Source organism: Aptenodytes patagonicus, chromosome 6, assembly GCF_965638725.1.
Source record: "Aptenodytes patagonicus chromosome 6, bAptPat1.pri.cur, whole genome shotgun sequence".
Classification (NCBI taxonomy): Eukaryota; Metazoa; Chordata; class Aves; order Sphenisciformes; family Spheniscidae; genus Aptenodytes; species Aptenodytes patagonicus.
This window is the reverse complement of record NC_134954.1, coordinates 68,728,115-68,754,911: the sequence shown is the minus strand read 5'-3', so window position 1 is coordinate 68,754,911 and position 26,797 is coordinate 68,728,115. Positions and strand designations below refer to the sequence as shown.

At 36.8% G+C, this 26,797-nt stretch overlaps 1 protein-coding gene across 9 annotated transcripts in view; it reads right to left on the bottom strand.

Annotated features, from left to right (window-relative positions):
* The window catches only part of R3HDM1 (R3H domain containing 1), a 55,165-nt gene that overhangs the window by 17,102 nt on the left and 11,266 nt on the right, over positions 1 to 26,797 (bottom strand). For 4 of the 9 annotated variants that reach the window (XM_076343080.1, XM_076343085.1, XM_076343084.1 and 1 more), the window contains 14 exons: positions 22,299 to 22,413; positions 19,704 to 19,782; positions 18,067 to 18,126; positions 17,844 to 17,984; positions 15,186 to 15,294; positions 14,993 to 15,088; positions 13,560 to 13,597; positions 13,427 to 13,477; positions 13,052 to 13,278; positions 9,993 to 10,247; positions 6,399 to 6,553; positions 4,803 to 4,904; positions 823 to 1,095; positions 482 to 602 (listed from right to left, as the gene is read on the bottom strand). In XM_076343080.1, coding sequence (XP_076199195.1) covers positions 482 to 602; positions 823 to 1,095; positions 4,803 to 4,904; positions 6,399 to 6,553; positions 9,993 to 10,247; positions 13,052 to 13,278; positions 13,427 to 13,477; positions 13,560 to 13,597; positions 14,993 to 15,088; positions 15,186 to 15,294; positions 17,844 to 17,984; positions 18,067 to 18,126; positions 19,704 to 19,782; positions 22,299 to 22,413 — 1,822 coding nt within the window. The remainder of the gene's footprint in view (positions 1 to 481; positions 603 to 822; positions 1,096 to 4,802; positions 4,905 to 6,398; positions 6,554 to 9,992; positions 10,248 to 13,051; positions 13,279 to 13,426; positions 13,478 to 13,559; positions 13,598 to 14,992; positions 15,089 to 15,185; positions 15,295 to 17,843; positions 17,985 to 18,066; positions 18,127 to 19,703; positions 19,783 to 22,298; positions 22,414 to 26,797) is intronic. The other 5 variants (XM_076343082.1, XM_076343086.1, XM_076343087.1 and 2 more) reach the window with 3 other exon arrangements.

Below are 26,797 nucleotides of genomic sequence, written 5' to 3'. Positions count from 1 at the left end.
AGCCAGATACTTTTAATCATACGACAGAAAGACAAATTAAAACAGTATCACCAGTATCTTCTGCATAGCAGTCTTTTCATGCCACAACATCTAAAATGAGTAGCTTTTGTTTAGAACTTTCAGTTAAGGTACATCTCTGCAATGTTACATCATTTAAAGGTACTAATTCACCTTACTTTGCAAGTTACTAAAAAGTTAGTAACTAAGTTACAGGTTTTTTAAATTATTCAGTTCTAAACGTAAAAAAAAATATTATCCTATAATTAAAGTTACAGCATGAGCCACTCATAGTAACGGCTCAAATCTCAAGTTTCATGAACAACCGACTCCAATTTTTCCACCTCAGCTTAGTTACACACTGTATTCTGTATTTGAACTCCTACTTTATTTGAAATTATACAGCAAAATAAGTTTAAAAAGCAAAACCAGGAGAAAACGCATATGAGGTGTTCTAATGAAATGCTGAAAAAGTTCAACAAACCTGTCTGCTGTCCAGGCTGTGGCAACGGTTGGTTTTGCTGTGTGTTGTAATGGACAGAAACAGGTCGGTATTGTTGACTGGAGTGCGGATACTGATTGGGGGTACAATAACAAGCTGGCATCTAAACACAGACAACAATTAAAGAGATTCACTACCAGCAAGTTTATAGAAAGCAGACATCTAAATGCAAAAAGAATCACGATAAAAGAAAGATTCCAGAATAAATGCACACAGCTGCAATTGAACAAGGAGCCCCACACCATATAAAAAGCTCATTAATAGAACAGCATGATCAGTTTTTAAATACAACTTTTGGGAGGATAGAAACAGAGCCATTTTACCTGTGGCACAGGTTGCTGCATATATCCCTGCTGCTGGAGTACTTGCTGGTTGACAGGGTGGCTAGATGTTGAGTAGCCTGGAGCAGAAACTGGTTGGCCAGAGGGGGGTGGTGGAGGTGGTGGTGGTGGAGCAGTTGCGATGATATAACCAGACTGCTGTGGGGGCTGGAGGACTACAGTGGACTGGAACATAGCAGTATGAGGTTCAGCTGGATCAGCAGGTGGCTGGCGGGCAAGACTCATATGGCTAAATTGTGATCCTAGGTTGTCTTGCTGCAATAGTTAAAAAAAGGAAAAAATACATTCACAAACGTACATTCAAGAAAAAAAGAATAAAATAGCCAAATATCTCAGTAAGTTTCAGATATGCACGTCTCAAATTTCTGTGCATTAGCAACATCAGCCAAAGAACAACAGGAAAGAACAAGACGGAACACAGAGGTAAGTTATCTTCAGGGCTGACAGCAGGAAAGAACATCCACATTCAGAGACTTCACTCATTTCGCTGCAAATATTCAATTTTTGGATTACATCTGCCTCTATCTATTTACTGTAAGGATTCAATTGTCAAAAATAAAGTCAGAATTTGTGTCACTAACATTTTCTGATTGGACTCCAAAGCTTGAGTGAAAACATCCAACCCCAGTTAAAATAGCAGAAGGCATTAATATTGCTAAAGTAATTTTTGGTTTTAAGAGCTTAAGTTAATGAGGCTCTAATCCTGAGTAAGAAGGTACATTCCTCTAACTGGGTATTATACTATATGCAAGGATGAATTTTTTTTAGCCTGAAATCAAGTAACAGCTGCAAGAAATGTTTTCTAGTGGTTCCTACTATCTGTATTTTATTAACATCTGAAACTACGATACTGATTGCACTGAGCACTGCAGGAGTCCTGTGAAATTTGAAACTTCTATTACTGTAACCCCAAGCTCCTTTTCTTTACAAGCGATTTAGCATCGAATTATCAACATCCTGGAATTTAGAAGCGATCACTAGTATTGTATTTGTTTGCTAAACAAGAAGATTTGGTTCACACTTCAGAAGGGGACTCTCCAAACATGGAGGAACATTAAAAATATTTTAAGACCACCTGATCCTCTCTTAGATCATCCTGAAGAAGATAGGAGTTAATCAAGACAGAGTAAGTGCAAGCTCTGTCTTTTACTGATTAGCTACGTTGACATTTTATGATGAAATTTTATAGTTCCAAGGCTAAAGATATTCTTAATTACCACTGGAAATACAAATTTACACCTAAAGCTTTATTTAGAATACCTTTACAGCTTAAAAAGCCCTATTTTCATTAGATCAACAATCTAACTTTGCCTTTGGCATTTCATTCTTTAATGATGCCTATTAACGCAACTATAATGCTTCTCTACGTTGGATTTTACATTCTGCTTTCATAATACCTAGTTTAGAAAGGAGATACTGATATTTAATTATGAGTTAACATTACCTCTAAAAATGTCCAAAGGATAAACCCAAGCAATACACTTTTATTTCTGTTACACTACCAATACGAGTAAATTCTGATCTGGTGAGTTTCTCCTATAGTGATATGTATAGTACAAGCATGATTAACCACTGAAACATGTTATTACCAATAAATGGATAAACCAAACTTTCCTGCTACCAACTACACGTGTATTGCATTTAGATTATGAACCAAGACCATCAACCCTTTTCACTATGTTACCTAAGTTACCATCAGCAGGACTAAATTTTTGAAACTGCCAGCACACTTAGCATTTGAACCCATTTCCTGAATGTGAAATGCTTTGAAACTATTATAAACCTGGAAGGAGTTTAATTCTCCGCTTTAACAACCATATGCCTAACAATGATTGTGAATCACACCTGAACTAGCTGCTACTAACAGCAATTTAGTCATATGCTAAACTCGCATAGGAAGCTCACATTGGTTAATTAACCATTCTCATTTCATTACTGAGGAGGTAAGTTGTACTGACTGTAGTTCACATGTATTCAAACTCTAAAATAACATGAAAAACAACACTGCTAATAACAAAACACCCTCCATGAAGTGCAATTCCTTTTACAACTGTATACCTAAAGTACAGATAACAGTTAGAATATAGTTTTAATTATATGCAGGCTATTGAATTCAGATAAATCTGTATCTATTATTAGAAGACATTTCTGAATAACATTGAAAATAGTAACAAAATAAAAACTCTGAATACATACTAAAATAGCTATTGTATAACATTGTGGTAGGTTCACCTTGGCTGGCTCCTAGGTGCCCACCAAGCTGCTCTTTCACTCTCCCATCCTTAGCAATACGGGGGAGAAAATAAGATGAAAAGCTCATGGGTCGAAAAAAGGACGGGGAGATCGCTCACCAATTACCATCATGGGCAAAACAGACCCGACTTGAGGATGATTGATTTAATTTATTGCCAGTTAATAACAGAATAGGATAGTGAGAAATAAAAACAAAACTAAAACCAGCTTCCCCCAATCCCCCTGCTTCTTCCCAGGCTCAACTTCACTCCCAAGTCTTCTACCTCCTTCCCCCAGTATCAGAGGGATGGGGAATGGGGGTTGTGATCAGTTCATAGCACTTTGTCTCTGCTGCTCCTTCCTCCTCACTCTCTTCCTCTGCTCCAGCCTGGGGTCTCTCTCACGGGATACAGTCCTTCACGAACTGCTCCAGCATGGGTCCTTTCCACGGGCTGCAGTCCTTCAGGAATGGACTGCTCCAGTGTGGGTCCCCCATGGGGTCACAAGTCCTGCCAGAGAACCTGCTCCAGCATGGGCTCTTCTCCATGGGCCTCAGTTCCTGCCAGGAGCCTGCTCCTGCCCTCCACGGGCTGCAGCTTCCTTCAGGGCATCTCTGCCTGCTCTGGTGTGGGATCCTCCACGGGCTGCAGGTGGGTATCTGCTCCACCATGCTCCTCCATGGGCTGCAGGGGGAGAACCTGCTTCACCATGGTCTTCTCCGCAGGCTGCAGGAGAATCTCTGCTCCAGCATCTGGAGCACCTCCTCCCTTTCCTTCTTCCGACCTTGGTGTCTACAGAGTTGTTTCTCACTCCCCTCCCTCACAGCTGCTGCACAGTGGTTTTTTACCCTTTCTCAAATACATTATTACAGAGACACCAACAGTGTCGATGACTGACTCAGCTTTGGGCAGCGCAGGGTCAGTCTTGGAGCCGCCTGAAATTGGCTCTGTCCGACATGGGGGCAGCTCCTGGTCTCTTCTCACAGAAGCCACCCCCGCAGCCCACCCCTGCTACCAAAACCTTGCCACATAAACCCAACACAAACATGTATTCATTAGAGTATCAGAGCAGTATGGGGAGTTGGGAAGCCTCCATTTTTGACCTGGACTCTAGTTCAGATTCTGCCTTGGATAACTCTTCTCCTTTACTAGGTTTCAGTTTCAATTTGTGTGTGGTTTTTTTGTTTGCTTGTTTTGTTTTTTTAAACACAAAAGACTAAGATAATTCATTTCCAGCTTCTATTTATTAAGCAAGGGATGCTAGTGAAGTAGGAGTGTTAAGAGTTCTGGCAAAGAGGCTAGAAAAAGCTAACCTCAAAAAACCAGCACAGCTGATCCCTCAAAATGTATTAGGGTTCAGCAGAAGAAAGAGCAGACAAAGAAACAACAAGAAAGGACGGAAAGAGGTTAATCCAAAGACATAAAAAGGTACTGACTGGCTAACAAAGCAAGAGCATTGAAAAGCTGTTCCTTTACAAAGGGAAATAATATATATCTAAATATAGAGATATATAGATATAGCCTTAATTGTATACATTTCTGCTGAACTTGAAATAAACACGTTAAAATCTCAGGAAGTACTTTCCCCCACTCAGGTAATATTTTACTATGATTGAAAAGCTAGGCAGTCATTACACTGGTATCACACACCACTTACAACCAACCAAGCAAAGGTCAGCATCCACTAAAGATTAACCCATGCAGAGAGGAGATGAACAGAAGATATAATACCACAGAATATTGCTGTGTAGAGGAGACTGGCAGGAGCGGGGGTGGATAAGAGACTGCAGAGTACTGAACAGGCTGGGAAGAAGGCTGCAGAGGCCGCATAGGCTGAAGAAATAACAGGTTTATAAACATGGTTAACATCAGAGTAAGAAAAGTGAAAACAAAGTCAAAGTCTTTTGTAATAGAAAAAAGCAACTATGCTCCAGAAAAGCAACTATGCTCCATTATCAGAAAGGGAATGGATACTACTTCTTTTAAGCTCAAGACTGCATAGAATTAAAACAGAAGTAATTTTCAATATCTCAGTCTCCCAGCAGAAATAAATTTGCTTTACTTGCTATACATTATATTAGCTATGTCAGTAAATTGCTCCTATTTAACATTTACTGTTTCTTTTAGAGTTTTTTTTTTTAAATTATAAAATAAAAACTACACATGCATTCTAAATACAAAGTTGTTTCAGAGCATCTAAAGACAGAATGAATTTACTACTAACCACAGATTAAAACATATATTACTTTCACTTATTCAACAATACTAAAGTATTTTCTCTAGACTGTGGTTATTTGAACATCAGAGAGTTATCATTGCTGCTATTTCTCGGCAGGTTCAACTCCAGTATCCATTAAGAAGGCAATCACAGAAGTAATAAAGAATTTGTGAAGAAAACTGCAAATACGACATACACACTTCCGTAAACTAGATAGGGAGAAAGAGCACAAATAAGCCTTTTTCAAAACAGACCATCTCTTCTGTGGCATACGCAGGTATCCTGAACATAAGATTTAAGCCAGGGAAAATGAACAAGGATAAAGATGAACTTCATAGATGAAGTTCTATAAATAACTTTTTGATAAAATTTGAGAACAATTTGAAAATACCACAGGAGACTACGGCCAGTAGCTTGGTGCCTGAAATAGCTGCTGTAAAAAGAGGTAGAATCCTCCCTTCTCCTGCCCATACACACTCTTTGCTTTTCTTCTCTTCTTCTTCAAGGGCTGAGGTTGTCTTTAATCTGGCCTATTTTACTAAATTCCTCTTGTAGAAGACGAGAAGGATAAAATATATCCTGTTCTTCAGCGTGCAGTTTTGTGAGTAGAGTAAGCCAAAGTGCTACTAAAGAGGCGTTCATACTCTACGAGTCCTAAGCTACCTCTTTTGTGCCATGAGTACTGCTTGTGCAGTGCAGCCCAAGAATTCATCTGGTGAAAAATAACCTTAAGACAAGGAGACAAAGATTTCACTTGGATTAACTCTCTTCCCAGATTGCTGGCTATATTACTGTTAATGCCAGCAGTAACCACACAGTGTGACTAAGAACGAAGGCAGAACCTCTTTTCCAGAGCAATCTAGGCTTGGTATGTTTTCATACTAAAATATTTTCTATATTTTTAAGAGGAGGCTGCTTACCATGTTCTGTTATTAGCAGAACCGACAGTTCTGAGGACTGTGGGGGAAAAAGTCCAGTTACCCATATCTGTGTAGCTATTACTTCTTAACGTATGCTTCAACAGGACAAACCTACTGATCCCTTGCTATCAGACAGCAATATGACAGTATCAGTCATCGATACAAGCATCATGTATTTGACATGTGCACCTGTGAGAGGATGTGATTAGCTGCTGGCTGTTGCTGAGGTGGTGCGGGAAGAGGTGGCTGTTGCGGAGGTCCAGGCACTTGGGTCCTAACAGGTTGCTGAGGCATAGGAGGATTGTACACAACTGGAGTGCCATCTGGATTAAGGAATGGCTGACCTGAAAAGTTGAAAGAAAACAAACACAACCCAATGACAGCCAGCTGCATCATCTAAGTTTGGAGAAAATAACAACAAATGTATTTACAGTAGGCAAAATGAATAAAATAATAAAATTTGAAAATAAGTGAAGTCATACTGTTTTATATGACAGAGTTATGCCAAATCCCCACAACTACATTTATAACAGCAGTGACTAAACAGGCCTCATTTGACAAACTACATGCAGTTAAAAACCAAAACATTTAAGGTAAACAAAGATACCCCAGTCTTTACTTAGTGAACACAGATAAATATTTGCTGCATCCTGCTTGTCTTGAAAACTCATTTTTAATAAAGCGGATTGAAAAGGGCAGGAGTAATAAAGGAAAACCCTACTAAAAATACTATTTTAAGGACCTTTTCAAAGGCAATTAAATGAATTTCCTTTAATCAGTTTGAACACCAATCAGAACACGGAAGAGCTTAAAGGCAAATATTTTAAAAAACATACATAAAGTAGTAGCTGCAATGGTACTCCCATAACTGCTAATAAGATTACTGCTAAAGGACTCTCTTCTCCTATTCATAGATGAATTGGCTTTTAGCTTTCAAATGAAATAATGTAGTATTATTCTTCTATTTAATAATTTGCAACTTCAATATTACAGCAGTGGACTAATGGAAAAGAATTAAAAAATAAACTACTTAAAAGTAAATTATAAACAAACTGATTTATTTTGGTGCCTCGGTTGGGAAAAAACAAAACAAATCAAAGACACAACAGATTAGCTAGCAAGGGCCTGTGTCTAGCTGCTTAATGATATAGGTCTTGCATTGGCTTATTTTGATGCTTAAGGTCCAAATACTGATGTAAATTTTTCTCTCCTCCGAGAGAAAGTATTTTCTTGTCTGAGATTCTTTCCAGAAAGGTATAAACTGAGACTAAAGCCTTTGCACCCTAGCTGGGGTCCTGTCAAAGTAATAATGCTAACGCTCCTTCAGACTTCTTCGTCCCATCAAATTTAAATGCAACTGGCCGACATAAAAGTGTTAAAGTTACTGAAGAGAGGACTGAAGCAATTAATGCAAGAGAGAGACAGGAAGCATGAACAGACTTGCTATATTCAATTTAGCTTAACGGATTTCTCTTTAATGCTCAAGAATTGGGAATGTTTACATAAATAGGGAGTCAGATTTTCTTATTTCCTTCTACCACTTTCTGGTAATCACTGGAGCTTAACTTGTTTCCTGTAGTGGTTGAATAAGAACTGTCTTCTCCTAATTACTGTCTTCAACTACTGAGAAGAATGACTCTGTTGACCTAAGGTCACGACATCCTCTGTCAGAAATGTTGAGAAACTAATCTATGTTTTTTGAACTCTGACTGTCACTTGGAACAATAAAGCCAGATGAACAATTCAGAATATGATGTTGAGTACATTATAAGTTAAGAGTTCATCTGAACCTAGATGTTCCTTGTTCTGGAATTGTAGTTTATCTTCTATTAGACATTCATTAGATATTATCATAATCCTCTGTTACGAAAGACTAGTTTAAATAAATTAAAAAATGGATTTAGGAAGTATCCTATGGATACATAGGAAGTATCACAATTTGAAAATCAAGCTAATTTTAATGAATATCAAACAGAGTCAAGTCTACAATTCTGCTGCCTTTTCTGAGGGGCGTGCAAGTACAAGATGCTTTCAGATGAAAAACTTTCACAATCACATTTGTTTCTCTGCCCTTCCCTGTTGCTGTGTGGAAGTCCCATCAATGTAACAGGGAAAATGACCAACAGTACAGGAGGAAGAAAGTGAAATTAATCATACGGAAAATGTTGACAAGCACATAACTGAAATGAAGATGACTCAAAGCCTGCTATTTTTAAATGAAAAAGCTGTATCATGTTTTACATGAAATCACTTTCAAGCTGATGGTATCGTTTCAGTGCCTGCACTGTTTTGCTGTACAGTAACTCTAAAGATTTTAGCACAGTCATGCTATAAACTCATAATATGAAAAATGACAGCCAACATTCTTCTTATTTAATGTAGAATACAAAGTACTCTAGTGTATACAAACACTAAAGCCACTTATTTTTCTAGCAAAACTTGTTCACCTAATCATTCTATTTGTCTTCAGATGATCAACACATACAATGGAAAATTCGTGTAGAAGATGTACAACTATCACATTAGAACTAGAAAAACTAAGTCAATGGTGCTATTGTCCAGAACCTAGATCTAAGATGGCAAATACATCCTCCTCCAAATCCAATGGCTATCTATGAAAATTAGATGCTACAGCTAGTCATTTGTAACCAATTTTTTTAGCAGGGTTGGCTTAAACTATTCGTTTATACAGTAAGGCATTTAAGAGAAACCTTAGGCAGCATATCAATATGCAGAATCATTAATTAAAAAAAAAATCTCAAATTTTGTATAGAACAGCAATTGATTTATATTAAGAAAAAAAGAGAAATGTATCTATTTCAATGTTAAACCTTTTAGAAGAGAAATAATTTAATAACTGATCATTTTAACAAGCCCAATGAGAAAAATTCAGTTTAAAACATCACGTGCAGTTATATTCAAACATAATAAAGTCTGTCTACAGAATGATGGGAAATATATCATGAAGTATTTCCTTTTCTACAAAGAAAACAGATCTTTAAACTAAAATTAAAATATAATCATTTTCCAAAGATTATGAGGTGTTGCATAAAAGCTAAATAAATATTTCCAGATTTCTTAACTTCTACAATAAAGTAAGTTTGCCCACAGAATGCTAACTAGTCATTTAATCCAGACAAGAAGTTACACATCTCCTTGCATCTACATTATGAAGTATCAATTTCCTACTACTTACTAAAAATATCAGTATTGGCCAATTATGCCAACACTGATTTCATCCTGTTTTAAACTGACAAAGAAAAGTTTAGAAATAGCATGTAATCTCATGCTTCTTTCTTTCATTTGTATTAAGTCAGTGTCATGAGTATAGAGAGACAAGAATATGTTGCGACAAACAAAATGAAGGATGATAAATTCTTTCAAGTCAATATGAATACTTCTTCAGGCTCTCTCCCCTCACTGAAACTGTTTTATAATAGCACTGAGAAAGACTTTTCCCTCTCCTGAAAAAAGCCGAAACAATTAAGTTATTCTGCATTCTGGATAATAAATCATAGGATTTTCATATTTTGTGCAAGTCACTCATTAAAATTTTACACATAAATTAAAACTCTACTAGAGAAAAATCAAGTTTACTTATTCGTTTGATCCCAGAGTCATGCTTTCTTTTTAAATTAAGCGCACTGAACAAACACAACCACAGAAAAAAAAAAAAAAAGAGAAAAAGCAAGGACAATACTGACATTCAGTCTTATGTAAACACTCGTGCATTTTTCTCCAAGTTCTCAATTGTAACAAAAACATCCACAAGCATGTACCAACCTGTTTGAGGGTTGATCAGAATACTGCCAGGCGGTATGCCTGCCGCTTCCAAGGGAAGCAAAAAGAAGCTAGTGCTAGTAGGTGCCACTTGCCCGCTTATGCCACCATCAAAGGAAAGAGAGTTACTAGTGCTGACAGTTGGATAGACGGCAGGCGTGCCATGAGAAGGCTGGCTTAGAGCTGGCACTGGAAGAGGCTGCTGGGTGTGAGAAAGAGAACCCGTGGATGACCCTACACTACTAGAAGACTCTGAACCTAGGAAAGGAGTAACGAGAAATTGTTTTTACCTAGACAGAAACATCATGCTCACTTAAAATATATACTTGTAAATGCTTACCCTTAAAGCTCAGCATTAAGTACATTATTAAACAGTGGCCTTTTCAATGAACTCCCCCTTCATCTCCCCTGGAATACCATTACAAGATTCCTTCTGTGAACCACGGGTCAATTCAGCACTGCTTTGCACTGTAAAGTGAGGCTTTCATATCTAGCTCTGATTTTCTGGACAGAAAACACATGCCTGTACATATGCACATGTGCTAATGTTCAGTTGATCCGCAATTCATTTACATGATTGCTTGCTTATTCCAAAGTGATGCACACACATGTATCAATTGGATACACCGAAGTTACGAACACACAGCCTACACTATTGCATATGTGCAGGCCATGGGGTAATGCAGATGCAGCGGGCCCAATGCCCCTTCAGATACGCTAGCTAAATTCACATGCTCTGTAGAGACAGCCTGCATGCAAGCAATGACTTTTTTTTTTTCCTTCTTCACTACTAGATGTCAGAGATCTTCTCTGACTCACCTGCTAGACAAATTGCAGAATACTAAAAAACCCAAACCTATTTTTTCCTCCTCTGACAGTTTTCAGGCTGAAATCAAGAATACAGCTGCAAAAAATTATGGTAATGTGGTAGCTTTAGCCTAGTTTTATGCAACAATTCAAAGTTCAAAAGGAGTATGAAATAGCTGACTGAAAGCAATAATCATTTTACAGATATGAATGACTATAAACATTGCAAGGCAGTGGAGAACCAGACCGTCCCTGAGCTTTCTGAAAGCCAATGCATGCAGCTAAAAGCAATATTCCAAAAGTCCAATATGGAGAGGTCTGTAGAACTGCACTGTTCCTAGATCTCTGTATACCTAGATCTCTAGGTATACAGTTTATCATACTTTTTATTAAGTCTTTGCTATGATACTTGCAGTACTTGGAGAGAGAATATAGTTGTTTAAATTTAAGAACTCTTCATTAGCAGCCTCTATACAATCTAGAAGAGAAAGCAAGACTCAAAAAGGACTGTGACGAAATTTATCTACTGTTTGAAGTTAGTTTGCAGTCCTTCATAAAAATTTCTAATTGTAACCCTTTTACTGGTGTGTATGAAAAGATAGTATAACTTGAAGCATTTGCTGATGCTGACTATTAACCTTTTTTCTATTGCTAGATGAAGTGAAATACAAAGCTATTAATTGTAAACTGGGCAAAATAGCATATCCCAGCTCTGTAAAACAATCTTCACCTGACCGGAGTTACTTTGATTAGATTTGTTTACAAGTGTATCCACTTCTAGATTATGTAGAGAAATTAGGCTGAAGCCATCATAGTTAAAGCCAACTATATCCTTGATCAAAACGAACAAACAAAACCAATCAACACATGCAAAATCACCACAACCTGTAACTGCAGTGAAGCAACAACCATCAAGATAGGCATTCTGAACTTTGAATGTTAACTCTCAGAATGCCAGAATAAAGTCTCCAGCGAAACTTTAGGAATCCATTTATGTTCTTGCAATTTAGAAAACAAAGATTTCTAAGAATGTATTTTATATGTACACTATTGTCAGGTTGTAGTTTCTTTTCAAGCTGTGCCAAATAGTAATACTACATTGCTGAATGAAATAACTCAATATGATGGCACAATTTTACAGTGTATGCAGAAGTACCTTGGAATGTGGTTTTTTTATACAAGTATACAATGGACAAACAGAATTTGTAACTATTTTACTGCATTAAGATAGAGAAGTGTGGTGATACACCTATTAGGTAGTGGTGGTTTAAGGGAAAGCAAAAAATTTAAACAGATCCTCATTAGAAACAAATTTTATAAATAACATCAAAGCCAAGCATAATACAGGCAAACAATAATATTCTGCTTATTTTTTTTTTTTTTTTACACTTCTACTTCAAATTCTGAAGTAGTGCATCCGTAACCCACCCATGTATTTCTTACAAGCCTTAAAATTCTCCACAACCAGGATTATCTATTGGATCAAATTACGTTGGCATTTGGAATACAAATATTTACTAAATTTCATTTTTGACCCACAGAAGATTATATTATATATATCTCCATATTTTCTAAGATTTTGTTTTGCCATTAATTACAAGTTAACGCACCTTTAAAACCCAGAATCTTATGAATATTTTCCCCCACCATTTCTGAATCTTAAAATTAAACCGTACTTTGTTCCACTGACCTGATTTTTCAGCAATCTAAAAGTTAAGTTTTTTAGCCATATTAATTTAAATTTAACAATGCCACTGAAAGATAACACAACAAATATAACTAACAATTCATAGGCTTTAATGCTGTTTTTTCCTAGCTAGTAGGATAGCAGCACACAGTTTCCTAAGACTGCACAATGCAGCTTTGCCACACTGAAACTAGAGTTGAACTCTTAAATTTTTATTTTGAATAAAGTAGTTATGTTGATAAGCGTTTCCAAATCCTTTGTATGAGATGAAATGTATTTAGCTTAAAGCCATCTATAATGCACTTTAAAATTCTACTTCCAAAGTCAAAAGCCTTCATTCAATTTGTTACCTGAATTCTAGCTCTCCGAGGCAGTTAAGCGCCACAGGGCTAGGTCTGTAGTCATGCTATGTATGCAGCACCCACTATACCCAGAGGGAGTTGTATGCATGGGGCACTTACGAGACTGAGGCCTCTACATATATACACATCTGCAATGCGCATCAAGTATCAAACCATCAGGTACTTCACTGCTATGTAACTATGTATTTGTACAGATTTTATTATACCTGTCTTAGACAGCCTGCCTGTGCTTTTGCTGCTTCCAGAGCTATCTCCTCTTGTCAGAACTGATATCCCACTGAAGCTGCTGGCTTTCGTTACAGCTGGCTTCAGATTGCGGATGGAGCTATCAGAGTCGGTGCTGCTCCAGGGACGGGGTTCACAATACTTCAGCTCATTCTCAGTACTGCTCTGATGGCTGTTGGCTGATCTCCCTGATGTTTCCTTATTGATTCTGTAAGTTATAAACTAAACTTTTAGCACAAGCATCAATTGCAAAATAAGGGAAAAGAAAAAAAAGAAAAAAAAAAAGAAAGAAAAGGTGAAATGCATGCAGAATACTTTGGGATTTTATTTTTTTTTTTAAAGAAAGCATCAAATACCTAAGTATCTGTCGTCTTTGTTGTGTACTATTAGTTTCTTCCTCCTGGATTCTGTTGACATTTTAATAAGATAGCTTAATATTTATTAAGAAAATAGGAAAATGAAACAGAATTAGACTGCAAATTTTCTTACCTTTTATCAGTGAAATAATTCTCTTGGGAACACAGGGACTGAGGGGCAAAGAAGTGTAGAAATTAATATGAATGGCATCTAGAATCCCTACTACAGTGCAGTAACAAAACATGCTGCAATTTGAGTCTTTTGTATTATACATGGACTTTTACAGCATCCTCTATATATTAAGCTGCCTGAAAACTTAACCTCTTTGGTGGATAATTTCCATGTTATGGGAAAAAAAAGAGAATATAAAAAAGCCTATCTGCAGGAAATAAAAGTTAGCATTAGAATAGTTACAATGCTGGCCATTTTGTTTATATCAGTATTTTTCTGAAGTTACAATTCTTCCATTGGGCCTTCGCTGCTTTATGTAACTTCCAGCTGATGTGTGACTTCACAGAAGTCTGTTAACACCACCTGAGTTGCCTCGTCTTCTGCTTGGAAGTGTGAAGTAGAAGACAACGCTGGCTACTGCAATAATTGTACTGAATTCTTTGGGTACAAGTACGCATATGCTAAAAAGCAGACAGAATATAAAATGAAAAAGGCTATTACTAACTTCAATTATGTTGTCCTTGACTGTGACTTCTAACATTTGGTACAAAGCTTCTAAGGGTCCAATACATGGTAAATGACTACGCAAAAGGAAAAGGTTATTTTATATCCAAAAGTCCATTCTTTTTGTTCATAATTAAGGTTAAAAAAAAAAAAAAAAGGCTTTTGGAAAATATTTGGATATAGCAAATTAGCCTCTCAGAGCTTCTTCAAAACAAGAATCTGGTTTTGGATGTGTAAGAGCTACAGGTAAATGTCAGAAAAAGTGGATTATTAGAAGTAACGCATATTTTTGAAGACATATTTGTTCTGTTTCACTCAATATAATTAAATATAATCACTACTTGTGATTGAATTATAGTTTACAACGTTGTCCTGCTTGATAACTCCAGTCGAGAGAGACTAGACTTATAGATTTCTGACTGAAATTTCACATGGGAATTCAAAGCATTTTACTGTGACCAGACAAGTGAGAAAAAACAACATTTTGGTTTTGGTTTAAGGTTTGGGGTTTTTTGTTTGTTTGTTTGTTTTTTAAAGTAATTATTGCTCTAAGCAACAACTGAAATGACTGCAGTACCAAAACTCTAACTTAAATTTCAGTAAGGGGCAAAATAATGCATTGAAATAGGCAATGCTAGATAACGAACCAAAATAATTCTTGAAGGTTGCTTGAGTTTCATACAGTAGTGATTAGAGAAAACAGAAGATTTCTCAGTAACTTCAATATAATTTAAAACTCACTCAGGTCACACTAATGATTCTTATCTGCTCAGTCCCCTTCAGAAACAGAAAATTTCCTGGAAAGAAGTCTCTTTTAACAAAAACCACATATGTATGTATGTGTGTGAAGTATTCATACAAATCACCGTAAGATTTTCTTTGATACATACATCTTGTGCAAATATTCTTTCTCTAGCTCTCTGATATTCTTCTTCACGTTCTTCTATGGATTTACTTCTTCTGTCATCTTTTAATCGTATTCTCATCTAAATTAAGTGATACAGTGTCAACTTCTACAGGAAAATAGTATAAATACACAGTCAAATACAGCAAGTGGAAGGAAATAATCCGTATGTATTTTACCTGGTTGTCATCTTTGTCTAAACTAGAGTTATCTCTTTTAAGGATGTACCGCTTCTGGAAATCATCACTCTTCTCATCCTTTATATGCTCACAAAACTTTTGGTCAGGTCTGTGAAAAGTCGTTAGAAAGAAAAGATTTATGGTTTTGTAAACATACACTATACACAGTAGAACAAACTGAAATATACTCAAGATTAATGTTAAATATACTTAATATTCTAACTGAAGTGATAGGTTTTGGTTGTCCAGGCAATGGAAAAGGTACCAAAAATGTAAGGTGATGTGTACCCCTGACAAGTCCTGTTCCTGAGGCATAACAAACCTGCTTTTAAAATCTCTTCCTCCTTCAAAGCTTTTGCTTCAATTTCCAATTAAGGTGGCAAGCAAACCACATGCCCTTGGGGAATCGGAAGTGCTCTTGAATCCAGACTGGTGCCATGCAATGGATATTGGGCATGCATGGAAGTGAAGATAGGTGCTTTCTGCTAGAGCTGTAATATCTCAGAATTCATTTCAAGGGAAAACAGAAGATAAGATAGAGGAGAAAGCATTGAAACTTACAAACTTCTAAAACAAAATTAAGGAGAAATAAGCAACAGAAGAACAGTACAGTGCAGGCAAGCAAGAGCTTCCCAAGATCACAGTGAGAGGATGATGCAACAGATTATATATATTGTTTTGGTATTTTATCTACTTTGTGAAAGAAAGTGAGATATTTCGCAAACTTCTGTTATTAAAAATAGATACCAAGTACCTAGACATAAAACTACTACTATCGTAAGAGAAGTTCTCAGACAATCGGGGAATATTTGTCAGACAAAACATATGTATAGTCTTCTCTATTTCTCTTTCTTTATTCATTACCCAGGACATCTATATAGAGTCAGGAGATCTTTTTCTAGAAAACAGCCAAGCCTAACTATTAGTTACTGGATGCCCAGACATAATTAGCAGGCATTTCAGAGAACCTTTAGACTGTCTTACCTCTTTCTTTTAAAGGTCCCTGAATTTACTGCCCTGCCATCACCAACTTCCCACTCCACTGAGACGTCCCAGTATGCACTGGGTTGTTGATGTCAGTAACATCACTGATCGGCGATGGAGCCGGGAATCTGCCTATGAGGAAAAGGTAAGTTTGGTTTTATTCAACATGGAGCAGGTCTCCAAGGTTTTCTTTCTAAATTCTTATTTTATATCCAAAGCGATTTAAAATAAGAATACTGAAAACATTAAGAATCTTAATGTCTGCAGGTTAGATGAAATGCCTGCTAATTAGTAACTACACCTATAGGGGGCTTCCAGAGGCCATAAGCTTTTTAAATACGGTCTAGAAAAAAAAAAAATGCATTAAAAAAAGAAGAAATCCTCTTTTAATAGTTCTTATTCCACACTTGAAGTGCTAGACTGAAGCTTCAGTCTAGAGATGCTGGTAGACGCAAAGGCAATAGATTTGAAATGTATGGCTTTATAAGTCAATTTAGATAGAGAACGTATAGCCAAAGCAAAACCACACACATGAATACATAAGTTATTTAACATATATTTAGGCTCTATAGATTTTTCTAGAAATTTTTGAGGAGGAAACTGTTTACTTAAGTGAAATTTCAGTGTGGCATATTATTTCAGTTCTACTGACTCTAAAATTAGGGTGGGTAATTAGATTTTTTTTCTCCCAAAGCTATGGAGAGTGTACACAGAGACTGGGACTAGGATGCAGGCACTGTAAACTCCTATATTCATATTCAAATCATAGAGTACTTAAAAAAAAAAACCAACCACAAAAAATGGTGTCAGGCAAATGCTTTAAGTTAAAACTAGAAACTAGGTGGCATAAATATACCAACACATTCGTCCTTTGTCTTTCTAAGAGAGAATGAGGAGACAGAGCAAGTGCAGAGAACAGAGAGAACAGCTGGGTCCTTTGAATGAAAATGTCAATGACGGATGGGTTTTGGAGTTGCTGGGGCCCCATTGCTACTTTTTTGGTAGTATGGATTTGCCTAGTGGTTTCTCCAAAAACTCCCCAGCCCTCACAGTAAAGTAGCATGCCATGACTTGTTAACCCGGTTGACACTTCCACTGATGAGATGTCGGTGTTCCCCGCTATGTTTATTTTGTAAGGCCATGTGAGATCTGTAAGCAGCATTATTCCAACAAAAGACTTCAATGCCTGAATTTTCCCAGTAGATTTTTACAGTACAAAAGCCAAGGTTGTGCAAGTCTTGTCCCCTCCTTTCACCAAATCAGAAATGACCCTGTTCTAAGTTAAGGGCTGGTTCTGTTTTCCAAAACAAACAAAGAATGTACTTTGTACACTTCACTGGTGTAAATCTTTAAACAGATAAACAGTTGATATAAATTCACATTTCATGGAAACAAAGTTAGCAATGCATCTCTGCGAGAAAAGCAACAAAAATTCTTAATTTACAGATAACATCCTTTTTTTTTTTTTACCAAAAAAGTTTAAACATGAAACAGATCACATTATTACATAGCACTGGAACGTGAGCAGTAAAGATCTTGCAACCACCTCTCCTTGATGCTTGGTTCCCAATGAGTAGATAGACCCCTGCTGCTACAGATGCAGCATCGTTGCATAATATATCCCAGGTGTTAAATCTATGCATCAAAAAGTTTTTTCAAGACTTTTACACTTACATTCTTGTATTGCTAGTTTTATTTACTATGACTGACTTCCCACTCTGGTCCACATTGTGCTCTAATCCAAAGTAAGCAGCTACCCTGTGCAACAGCATTCTATGGTAAGATGTCATTGGGGGAAACTTTTTTCTTGGAACTCTGGAAGAAAGGAATAGTAGCTTTATTAAAACAAACAGAAACACTCTTGAATTCTTTTTTCCTATAAGAGTACAGTACTTACTCATTATTACCAATGAAATCTAAAATTTCCTGTTCTAATTTCAGCAGCATCATTCTGTCCCTGAAAATAAAAACACAGCAACTCACATATGAGACACTCCAATAACTGCAGTTGTATTCATCTTAAGAATACACAGATAAGATCTGTGATCAAGGGATGATGGCAGACTGTAAATAGGACCACCGGGTGTCAAATGCAGTATTTTTAGGACAAAGTATTCATTTTTCACTAAGCTGTACTGTATTGAACCCGCCTAGTGAAACATGCTGTTCTTGTCTCAGAAATCAGAATACAAAAATCCTCCAAGTAACCTCTGCCAGTAGGCTCAACAGAAAGTACAGTCATTGAGAAGACAGTTTCAAGAAGAAAGAAAAGCAGCGACTAGGTTGTTTCTTGTTGGTTAGCATGCGTAGTAAAATTTGCAGAGGCCTGAACTGGCCCTTGGATTATAAAGCACACCATGGGATCACTGAGATGCAGAGTGACAGGGTACCAATAACCAGAGGCACTGCTACAACATACCAACTACCAAGTGGTTAAAAGCTGGCCCACGCTGCAATGTGATGAGATATTAAGAGAATACGAAAAAGCTAAAACTCAAGGTGATAGAAATGTACATTAGTCTTAAAAATGCTTATGCCAGTTCCAATAAATCATTAACATGTAATGAAATTAACTGTCGCACAGTTCATAATTTGTGCACATTAGATAACTAAGCACCCCAGTTATTGCGCATGTAAACCCACAGCAGACCTTCACCTACAATTTCTTATTTGCATTGGGATGCTTTATGACTTCAAATCGGAACAACGTAAGAGTCTAGCAGAGGTGCGCACTTTCTAATTTTACTCTATAGGACAAAATGCTGTTGGCCCCTTATTACAGCTCATTTTACATTTTTTGCCAATAAAATGGAATCCCAATAAATTACCACATTCGAAATCATAACTATAATATGAATGAATAACCAGTTGCAGTGGAATAGCTTTTGCGACAGCAGCACAATGCCACCGAGTTAATTTCTTGCCTTGTACATATAGCCACAGACCTAGTATGAAACCCCATGGAGGAAAAGAACAAACAAGACAGACAGCAACATACTGCAAACCTCAAAGGAACAGAACCATGTCAACTCTGTTGCTAATAAATGATGGACTTGAATTAGGTCAGATTTGGCTTCCTGATGTGCAGAGTGAAGGTGTATATCTCTAACTATGGTTATATGGTACCGCTTGAAAAAAAAATTCCTTAGTCTATAAATTCAGTGCAAGGCAGATTAAAGTAAAAGAAGGCAGTTTAGTCTCTAACAAGCAGACGCTAAGAGAGTACAAGTTTTAGAGACATAGTATTAGAGTCCCTTCAGGGAAAGAACTGCACAGACAGAACTCATTACTTGCCTATTAAACATTAAAGCATTTAAACCATTTCAATGTCCTGTACCTCTGTTCATATAACGCACAAGTTACAATGGATTGGTGTTTCAGACAGCCTGCACAACAAAATCTCATCCTAAATAACTGACATGTAGTGTTAGACATTTAAGAGGGGGGAAAAAAATAACAAAAAAACCCAGGTGGTGTAACACCTCAGGCAACAACAAGAAAGAAAACCAGAAAGTTGACATTACTGATGCTTACCTGGGATTGTTTTTTAATGTATTTACTAAAAATTCATGAAGATCTATACCAGTGGAATCTGTATACTCTTGGCTGGAATCTAAGGGTGAAGGGGAAGAGAGCAAAATTACACTTTGAAAAAACACTAATATTTTTTTCCAATTATTGCTGAACATACTGTTTATGGATCAATACTATATAACTATTAGGCATGCTATTCCCAAAATTAAACACTTCCGTTTTCCAGGGAAAAGGCTCACAAGTGAAAAACAAAACAGAAAACCCAACATCACCCTCCAATCCCCTAAATCAGGTGTAATGCAGAAGCAAAAGCTTTGGTAACACTGCCATTCTATTAAAAATTGCTATATATTTTGAAGCAGTGTATCACCTTGAGTCACCTGATTTCCATCAATCTTCCAAGTTTTCTCAATATACTACATTGCACTGTTGTATAGACTTCTGTGGACCAGCAGCTGGTCTACAGAATTACTGGATGTTGCCCAAAGAAATACTGTAATTCCGAATGTAATAGTTTAACCTTCACAAATGTTATTTTGTATTATTAAAAATCCTTGTTCTGTTAGGCTTTGTTTTCACAAGAAAACATTTAGAAGTTTTCAAAAAGTCTCACAACCTTCTGCCTCCTTTCTGGTTTCAGTGAAACAAAGTATTCAAAGTTACATTTTGTTCTCTAAAATCTATCACTGAAAGAAATGATTTAACACCAAATCTCCCCTTACATGAGCACCTTCCAGAGTTCCAGGTCTTAGAATTCAAAGCTATAGGTGTTTTCACAATATTTTTGGAACTAGATTTCTTCCAAGAACTACTTACATGTTAACCTATAGTCTCAAGTTAGGCACAGCTCAAACTTATGCCTAGGTCCTAGCTGTTCCAGGTCTTTTTGTGGTCAGTATGGAAAGCAGTCATTGCAAATTAGCTTCTATCAGCAATGAGGGGACTACTGCACAAAGAAGGGTAGGATTCAGTGGAGACAGAATCTATGCAGGTTTTTTCATTAGAAGCAACAGTGCCAGCAGAGCAGCCTCTTGACATAGTGGGAAACTGGGTGACCAAAGTGTCCAGTCTTCAAAAATAAGACCTAAAATCCAAGTCTACCTGAGAACAGGTAATCTCTAGTTCCCTAAAGAAGAATGATAGTGGATTCCTTTATCTGCAAAGCTTGTTATACTATCAATCCTGCCCATATATTATCAAGAGAGTGTAAATGAAACCAAGCAATTTTGTGCATTTATGGTTTGGATTACTTTTGATTCTTGGGGGGGGAAGTGGGAGAGTATGCCTGGTAAAACAACTTTAAGATCGAATAATTATTTACTTTAATTTTCTTAATTTGCAAGTGAACAATAATTTAGTTATAATTACTAGAAGACTGATGCTTAAATTCCATCATTTTCTATTTTGGCACATCCTAAATTGGGAAGTAATTAACCTCCAGAGGAGATACTGGGTGAATTTAGAACAGCTACCTCTACCTTAGGCATTCTGTCACTTTGCTCTCAACTCCTCATCATTACCTAACATGTTGGGTATGTGGGGTGGGTTTTTTCTTTAATTTTAGAAGGTGGGCATGTACTTTAAAGGTTGAGCAAGTTAGCTCTGAAAGAACACCCCATTTCTTTTAAGGCATCATTTCAAAGACTGAGATTTATAAATGTAGTTAAGTTCTCCATCCCAGTGCTTCTTATTTCACAAATACCCAGCTGCCAGCTGGGACAAGATCACTGAAATGCCACATGAGGAAGGCCTTATGGAATTGAGGGACACAAGATGGACAAGCACTACCTGTCTCAAAAAGAATTCTAGCTTTAAAGATATTTCCTACACACTGGTTGATCTAAGATGTTTAGACAAACATTCTAGATCCTTTATTTAAAGCAAAAGCTGTACAATGATTTGCCAACTTAAATGCATAAAGTCTTCTACCTTTAGGAGGCATTAGGTAACATGGACAGAGACAGGCTTACATCATTAATTTTACAATTCTATTTCAGGTGAAAAAACAAAGATTTTCAGCAGATAGAACAGATCTTCAATCCAGAATGCAGGAATATTAAAGTGAAAATATAATACTTGTCATTTTACTTATGTATTTCCACACCCTTGTTCCAAAACTTTATAAAAAAATTCTAGATACTATCAAAAGTAAAATAAACAAACAAGAACATTAACTTCTGTTGAATAAAGATCAGAAAAAGTACAAAGGTAGCTGTCATTCTCACTTAAGTTTCACAAATCCTGTAAAAACAAAGTCTAGGAATAAAGTAATAACTTCTACTGACTAATAAAGTCAGTTTTCCAAAGAACACTTGGACGCAACTGAGGCAACACAATTGCTTTTATGCTGGTCTGCATAGCTAGACAGGTGAGAAAGGAAAAGCATTTGCTGAAGTACATGTGTTTGATGAAGCCTCGAAAGCACTGTATCCTCTGGGACCAATTCCTTCCCCAGCTCAAAGATGTCTGATCTATTTGCTTCATTTGCTAAAAAAAGCAGTGTTTATGCAACGATGACCTGGAAGCAAACTGTATTTTCTCTAAATATTCTTTATCTACACAGTACATTTAAAAGCACAATGACAGATAGCAAACCTCTTGATAACATTTTTCTGGGCAGTTTATCACTGGATTTTTCCTTTTCCATTTCATCTTTTGCAGGCTTTTCTTCTTTTTCAAAAGACTGTGACAACTGGATCTGAATTTTCTCCTATCAAAAGTAAAAATCAGTCATCACAGAAATTATTTCAAACAATACCTGCAGGAGAAATGTTTTGTATTATATTACCTGCAAAATAAAGAAGTAACAAGGAAACTAATTGCCTTCATATTCTTCCTGATCCCACATGTACTTTACGCAGCCACAAAATGAAATTATTTATCAGTAAATCAAAAACTATAGAAGGCATAGAAAGTACCATACACATTTTAGAATTTACACACACTTCCAGGCCCTGAATACTATTTCAAAATGAATCCAAAGTATCTTATTTGATACAAATATGAAAATATTCCAGTTTTTCAGATGTATAAATTTTTAAGTAACGCATCATCCACGATGCTTTTTTCCCCCCATTCTTCACAGTTCTTGACTATAAAAGCTTGTTTCAAGTTTCAATTTGGTTTATACCAAGAAAAAAAAAAAACAACACAACAAATGTTTCAATCTAAGACAGACCAGCATTCCCAGATCCACAAAAAAGGGAAATATTTACAGTACAATATTTCAAGGCAAAATTTGCAAACCTTACTTCATCAAGGCTTAGATTCTTAACTTCCTGTATATTTTGACAGAGGAGCTTTGCGTGTAACCATCTCAAAATCCATGTTTTTATACAAGTAGGTGAATTATCATAAAACCTGCTTCCCAAATACAGCAAAAAAGAACTTCCCTTTGAAATTATAGTGACATAATGGTCCCCTGAATAGTGGAAGATTGTTATTTGTTTTTCATGCCTCTTTACAAGACTGTAGTGAAGGACTAACATATTTCAGACAGCAAAAACAGAGGAGGTAGCGGGAAATGGAGACACCATGTGTCTGAATGGCTCCAAGAGGAGTGGCAAAGTCCTGTAAGAGTAAGACTCCCCCATTACCTTTTACCTTTAACTCCCTCGAATGTCAATTTTGCTCCCCCAGACGCCAAATGAGTTGATGCTGTCACCCCACCCACCCGAGAATATCTGATCCTTCCCAACCCAAAGAACCTGCCCCTCATCCATTCTTGCCTATCACTCTTCTGTCCTGCACCTAATCCTTTCCCATGCAAGTCCTCACTCTTCCTTCAAACCTATTCTTACGCATATCCAGGCACGTGCTCTAAGCCTCTCCTCATGTGTCATTCCACAGACTTGATCTCACTCATGTAAGCTGGCCAGAGTTAAATATAGTCAGGATTCACCAAGGCTAAAGACTGTTTCACACGCAAACACATCCTTGCACAACCTGCAGTAATACTCCTCCTTGCCCTAGCACACCAAACTGCTCTCTCTACCTTGGTCACTTCAGAGCTGGGCAATGGGAACCCTATACTAATGAGATTATGGTCAAAAACTAGCTTCAATATGCATTTTTTGAGTAACAGCTTTTTCAAATGAGAAAAAAAGTTTAGCCGATAGTTTTATCGGCTCTCCCTTTCATTATGATTTTTCCCCACATTAAATGTTCTAATTAAACTTATTAATTTATGAGCACCCTGCAAAACAGCATTACAAGTGTGAAGACTTCTCAGCTTTTATGAGATTAGCTATAACCGAGTCTGATAAAAACCATTACCAATCACTAATAATTAACTCTTTTGTATAATTTTTTCCTAGTCTTTAGAATTCACTTGGCTACAAACCTTAAGGAGTCCAAAACAAATCTTTGCATTCCTCACCTCATAAACCTGAATATAATTCAAATGAGCAACTTATTTGTCACTACAAAGTGCATTACACCTACTGTTCACCTAGTAGCTGCATAACAGTTATTTGAAAAAGAAAAACATGTTTATGTCTTACTAAGAAATTATTTCTGACTTGGATCCACCACTATGTTGTTCTCCATTTTACAATAATACTCTACAAAACTATCAGTAAATTAAGGAAATTTTCATACTCTGATTTTCCTTCACTAGAAAATTGATTGACTACATATTCTAAACTCATCCCAAGTAAAAGCATACAGCAATAGTTTATTCAAAGGATTTCAGCAAGTAATCATTTTCATACTTCTTTTCCCAACAAGAGCTAAAAAAGGAATAGCCATCTGAACAGCCAGTTCTACTACTACCACCAATTCTACTTCAAAGTGTGATACAACAGAACTGTGTACCAAAGGGCACTTTCTTGTGATTTCATGCTATAAAAACTGTAGCATCTAATTAAATATGACCTACTTGACTGGAAAGCTGCCGAAAAATCTTTTAACTTCTAGTTCCTAAAATTCTTTTAATCCCACCCTGTTTGCAGTGGGTCTCTGCTGTCATACTGATTTAACAGACTCTTCGCTGTAACTCAGATCACCTATCTGAAGTCCTTACTGTAGCAGAAGAAATTGTCACCAATCCTGATTAAACAAGAAAAAGGCAAACAAAAAGCAAAACCCCCAAAACCATCAAAACCTGATAAATTTCTCCAGCTTAAAACACTTGAGAAAAAGGTAAGAGTCAGGAAGCATTACAGAATATTACTCAAATGCCCTATGTCCTGGGGCCTTTACCTGTCTTTTTACCAGGAATCTCTAAAACCAACAGCCACCTGAATTTACACAAGTCAGTACAAACTAACATTACAAACCCTGGTCTTCTCCCCCAACCCTGCCTCCTTTGGGTTGTTTTATTTTGCCAAAGAAAACGTTCAGTCTTTTGAAGGTTTATTTACTTGTCACACATAATAATAACTGCCATTCATATGAAAACAGCCCTTCCTTAAGAAGAGCTGAAATGGATCATCCTTTGCTAGCGTTCGTACTTTGTGTTAAAGTATACAGCACCAGAACAACGCCAGTACCTGGTATTTAGACAAAGGACAGCAAGAGAATAAAGAGTTAGTGTATTTACAAATATAAAAGATCAAATAAATCAGTTATGTTCTTCCTCCTGCAATAAATTGATAAGCTTGTACTTTCATAGCACCTTTTAGTAAAGGGCTGCCAGTGCTTTTTAACAATTAAGGCTTAAAAATTTGTGAGCTCTTACCTAGGTTTCTCAGTAAGAACAGTATCTTTTTTCATGTTGCAATTGTTCAAGAAAAAATAAACAAGTATATCAGAAAATAAATTGCTCTGCTTGAGACAATTTGTCTGGTCTGTCAACGTCTTTCATTATAGCCTTCTGAGGAGAAGCAGCCAGCAGTGGCAGGCAGTGACTTGCTAAGTGACTTCTACACCTGCATGTGCCTAGGAGTTTTACCTTGCTAAGAGCTGCTGTACACACTAGTGTGGAAGGTGTGACTGATAAACAGTCACAGGCAAGATTACAGAGTTATCCCAAAACTCACACCAGTTCCTAGTTGACTAAGTGTATTTTTCATCCTATCAAGGCTGACACTTTCTAACCATTAAAAATGGGGATTCTTAAGTATTATCAGCAACTTTATCCTGAATTTTTTTATTCTTAACTCTTAAAATTCATTTTAAGTATGAACACAAAATTGGAAGCCATTTTTCAGTTGTAATCACTGATACAACGGAGCAGTGATTTTTCCACCAAGGGGAAGCAATCACAGAGGTTATTCTCGTGCTGCCAGAGAAGGCTGTGCAAGACAGTCTCTCAGTTCCCCTAGCCACTGGACCTCCCACGCGTCCCAAGGAAAATTAATGCATACACATCATTGTCGTGGTTTAACCTCAGTCAGTCGGCAACTGAGCACCACACAGCTGCTCGCTTCAAAGTGTGGGGCTTGAGGTAGCCAGCAGCCGATCGGTGCTTACAGAAGAATTCTTCCATGCCATTGCCAAAGATTCTTTGGGAAAGAATGCAAAACGGGTGAAGAAACTGCCTGTATGAGTTGTTACAGAGGGTCATGGAACACCTGTGCCCGATAGGATATGCACTCCAGCATCAGAATGTGTAACAAATTCCTACTTCTAACTCTTCTCTTCAACACGCATTTCTCCAATCTACAGGGAAGAATTACATTTGTTCTCTCAGTCATTTGCATAGTTATTGGGATTCATAAGCCATTTTTTCTAGATTACTGTTTCCAAAGAAAACTCACTGCTAGATCTAATTTTGTTTCTTAATATACAATCTGGTTTATGGTATTCCTTTCGTGCAAACTTAGATTACCACACAATTCAATTAATTCTGTAGAACTGGCCTTTACATCTCTCCTACTACTGCAGCAATTCCTTTCAAGAAGAACCTTGCAGTATGCAGCTAAGGATAGATTCCCAGAGGACACAGTAACAAAAGCCATCTGCAGACAACGCTTATTATAAATGTCCGATTTTAAACCATTAAATACATGGTGTTGCACAGTGCTGGAGGTTTTTAAAATCCTAACATCTCTTATGTTTGAAATATACTGTGGATGAACAGCCCATCAAATCAGGATTCTCTCTTCCTGTAACTAGATACAATGGCTGAAAGTTAAACCCTACTGCTTCAG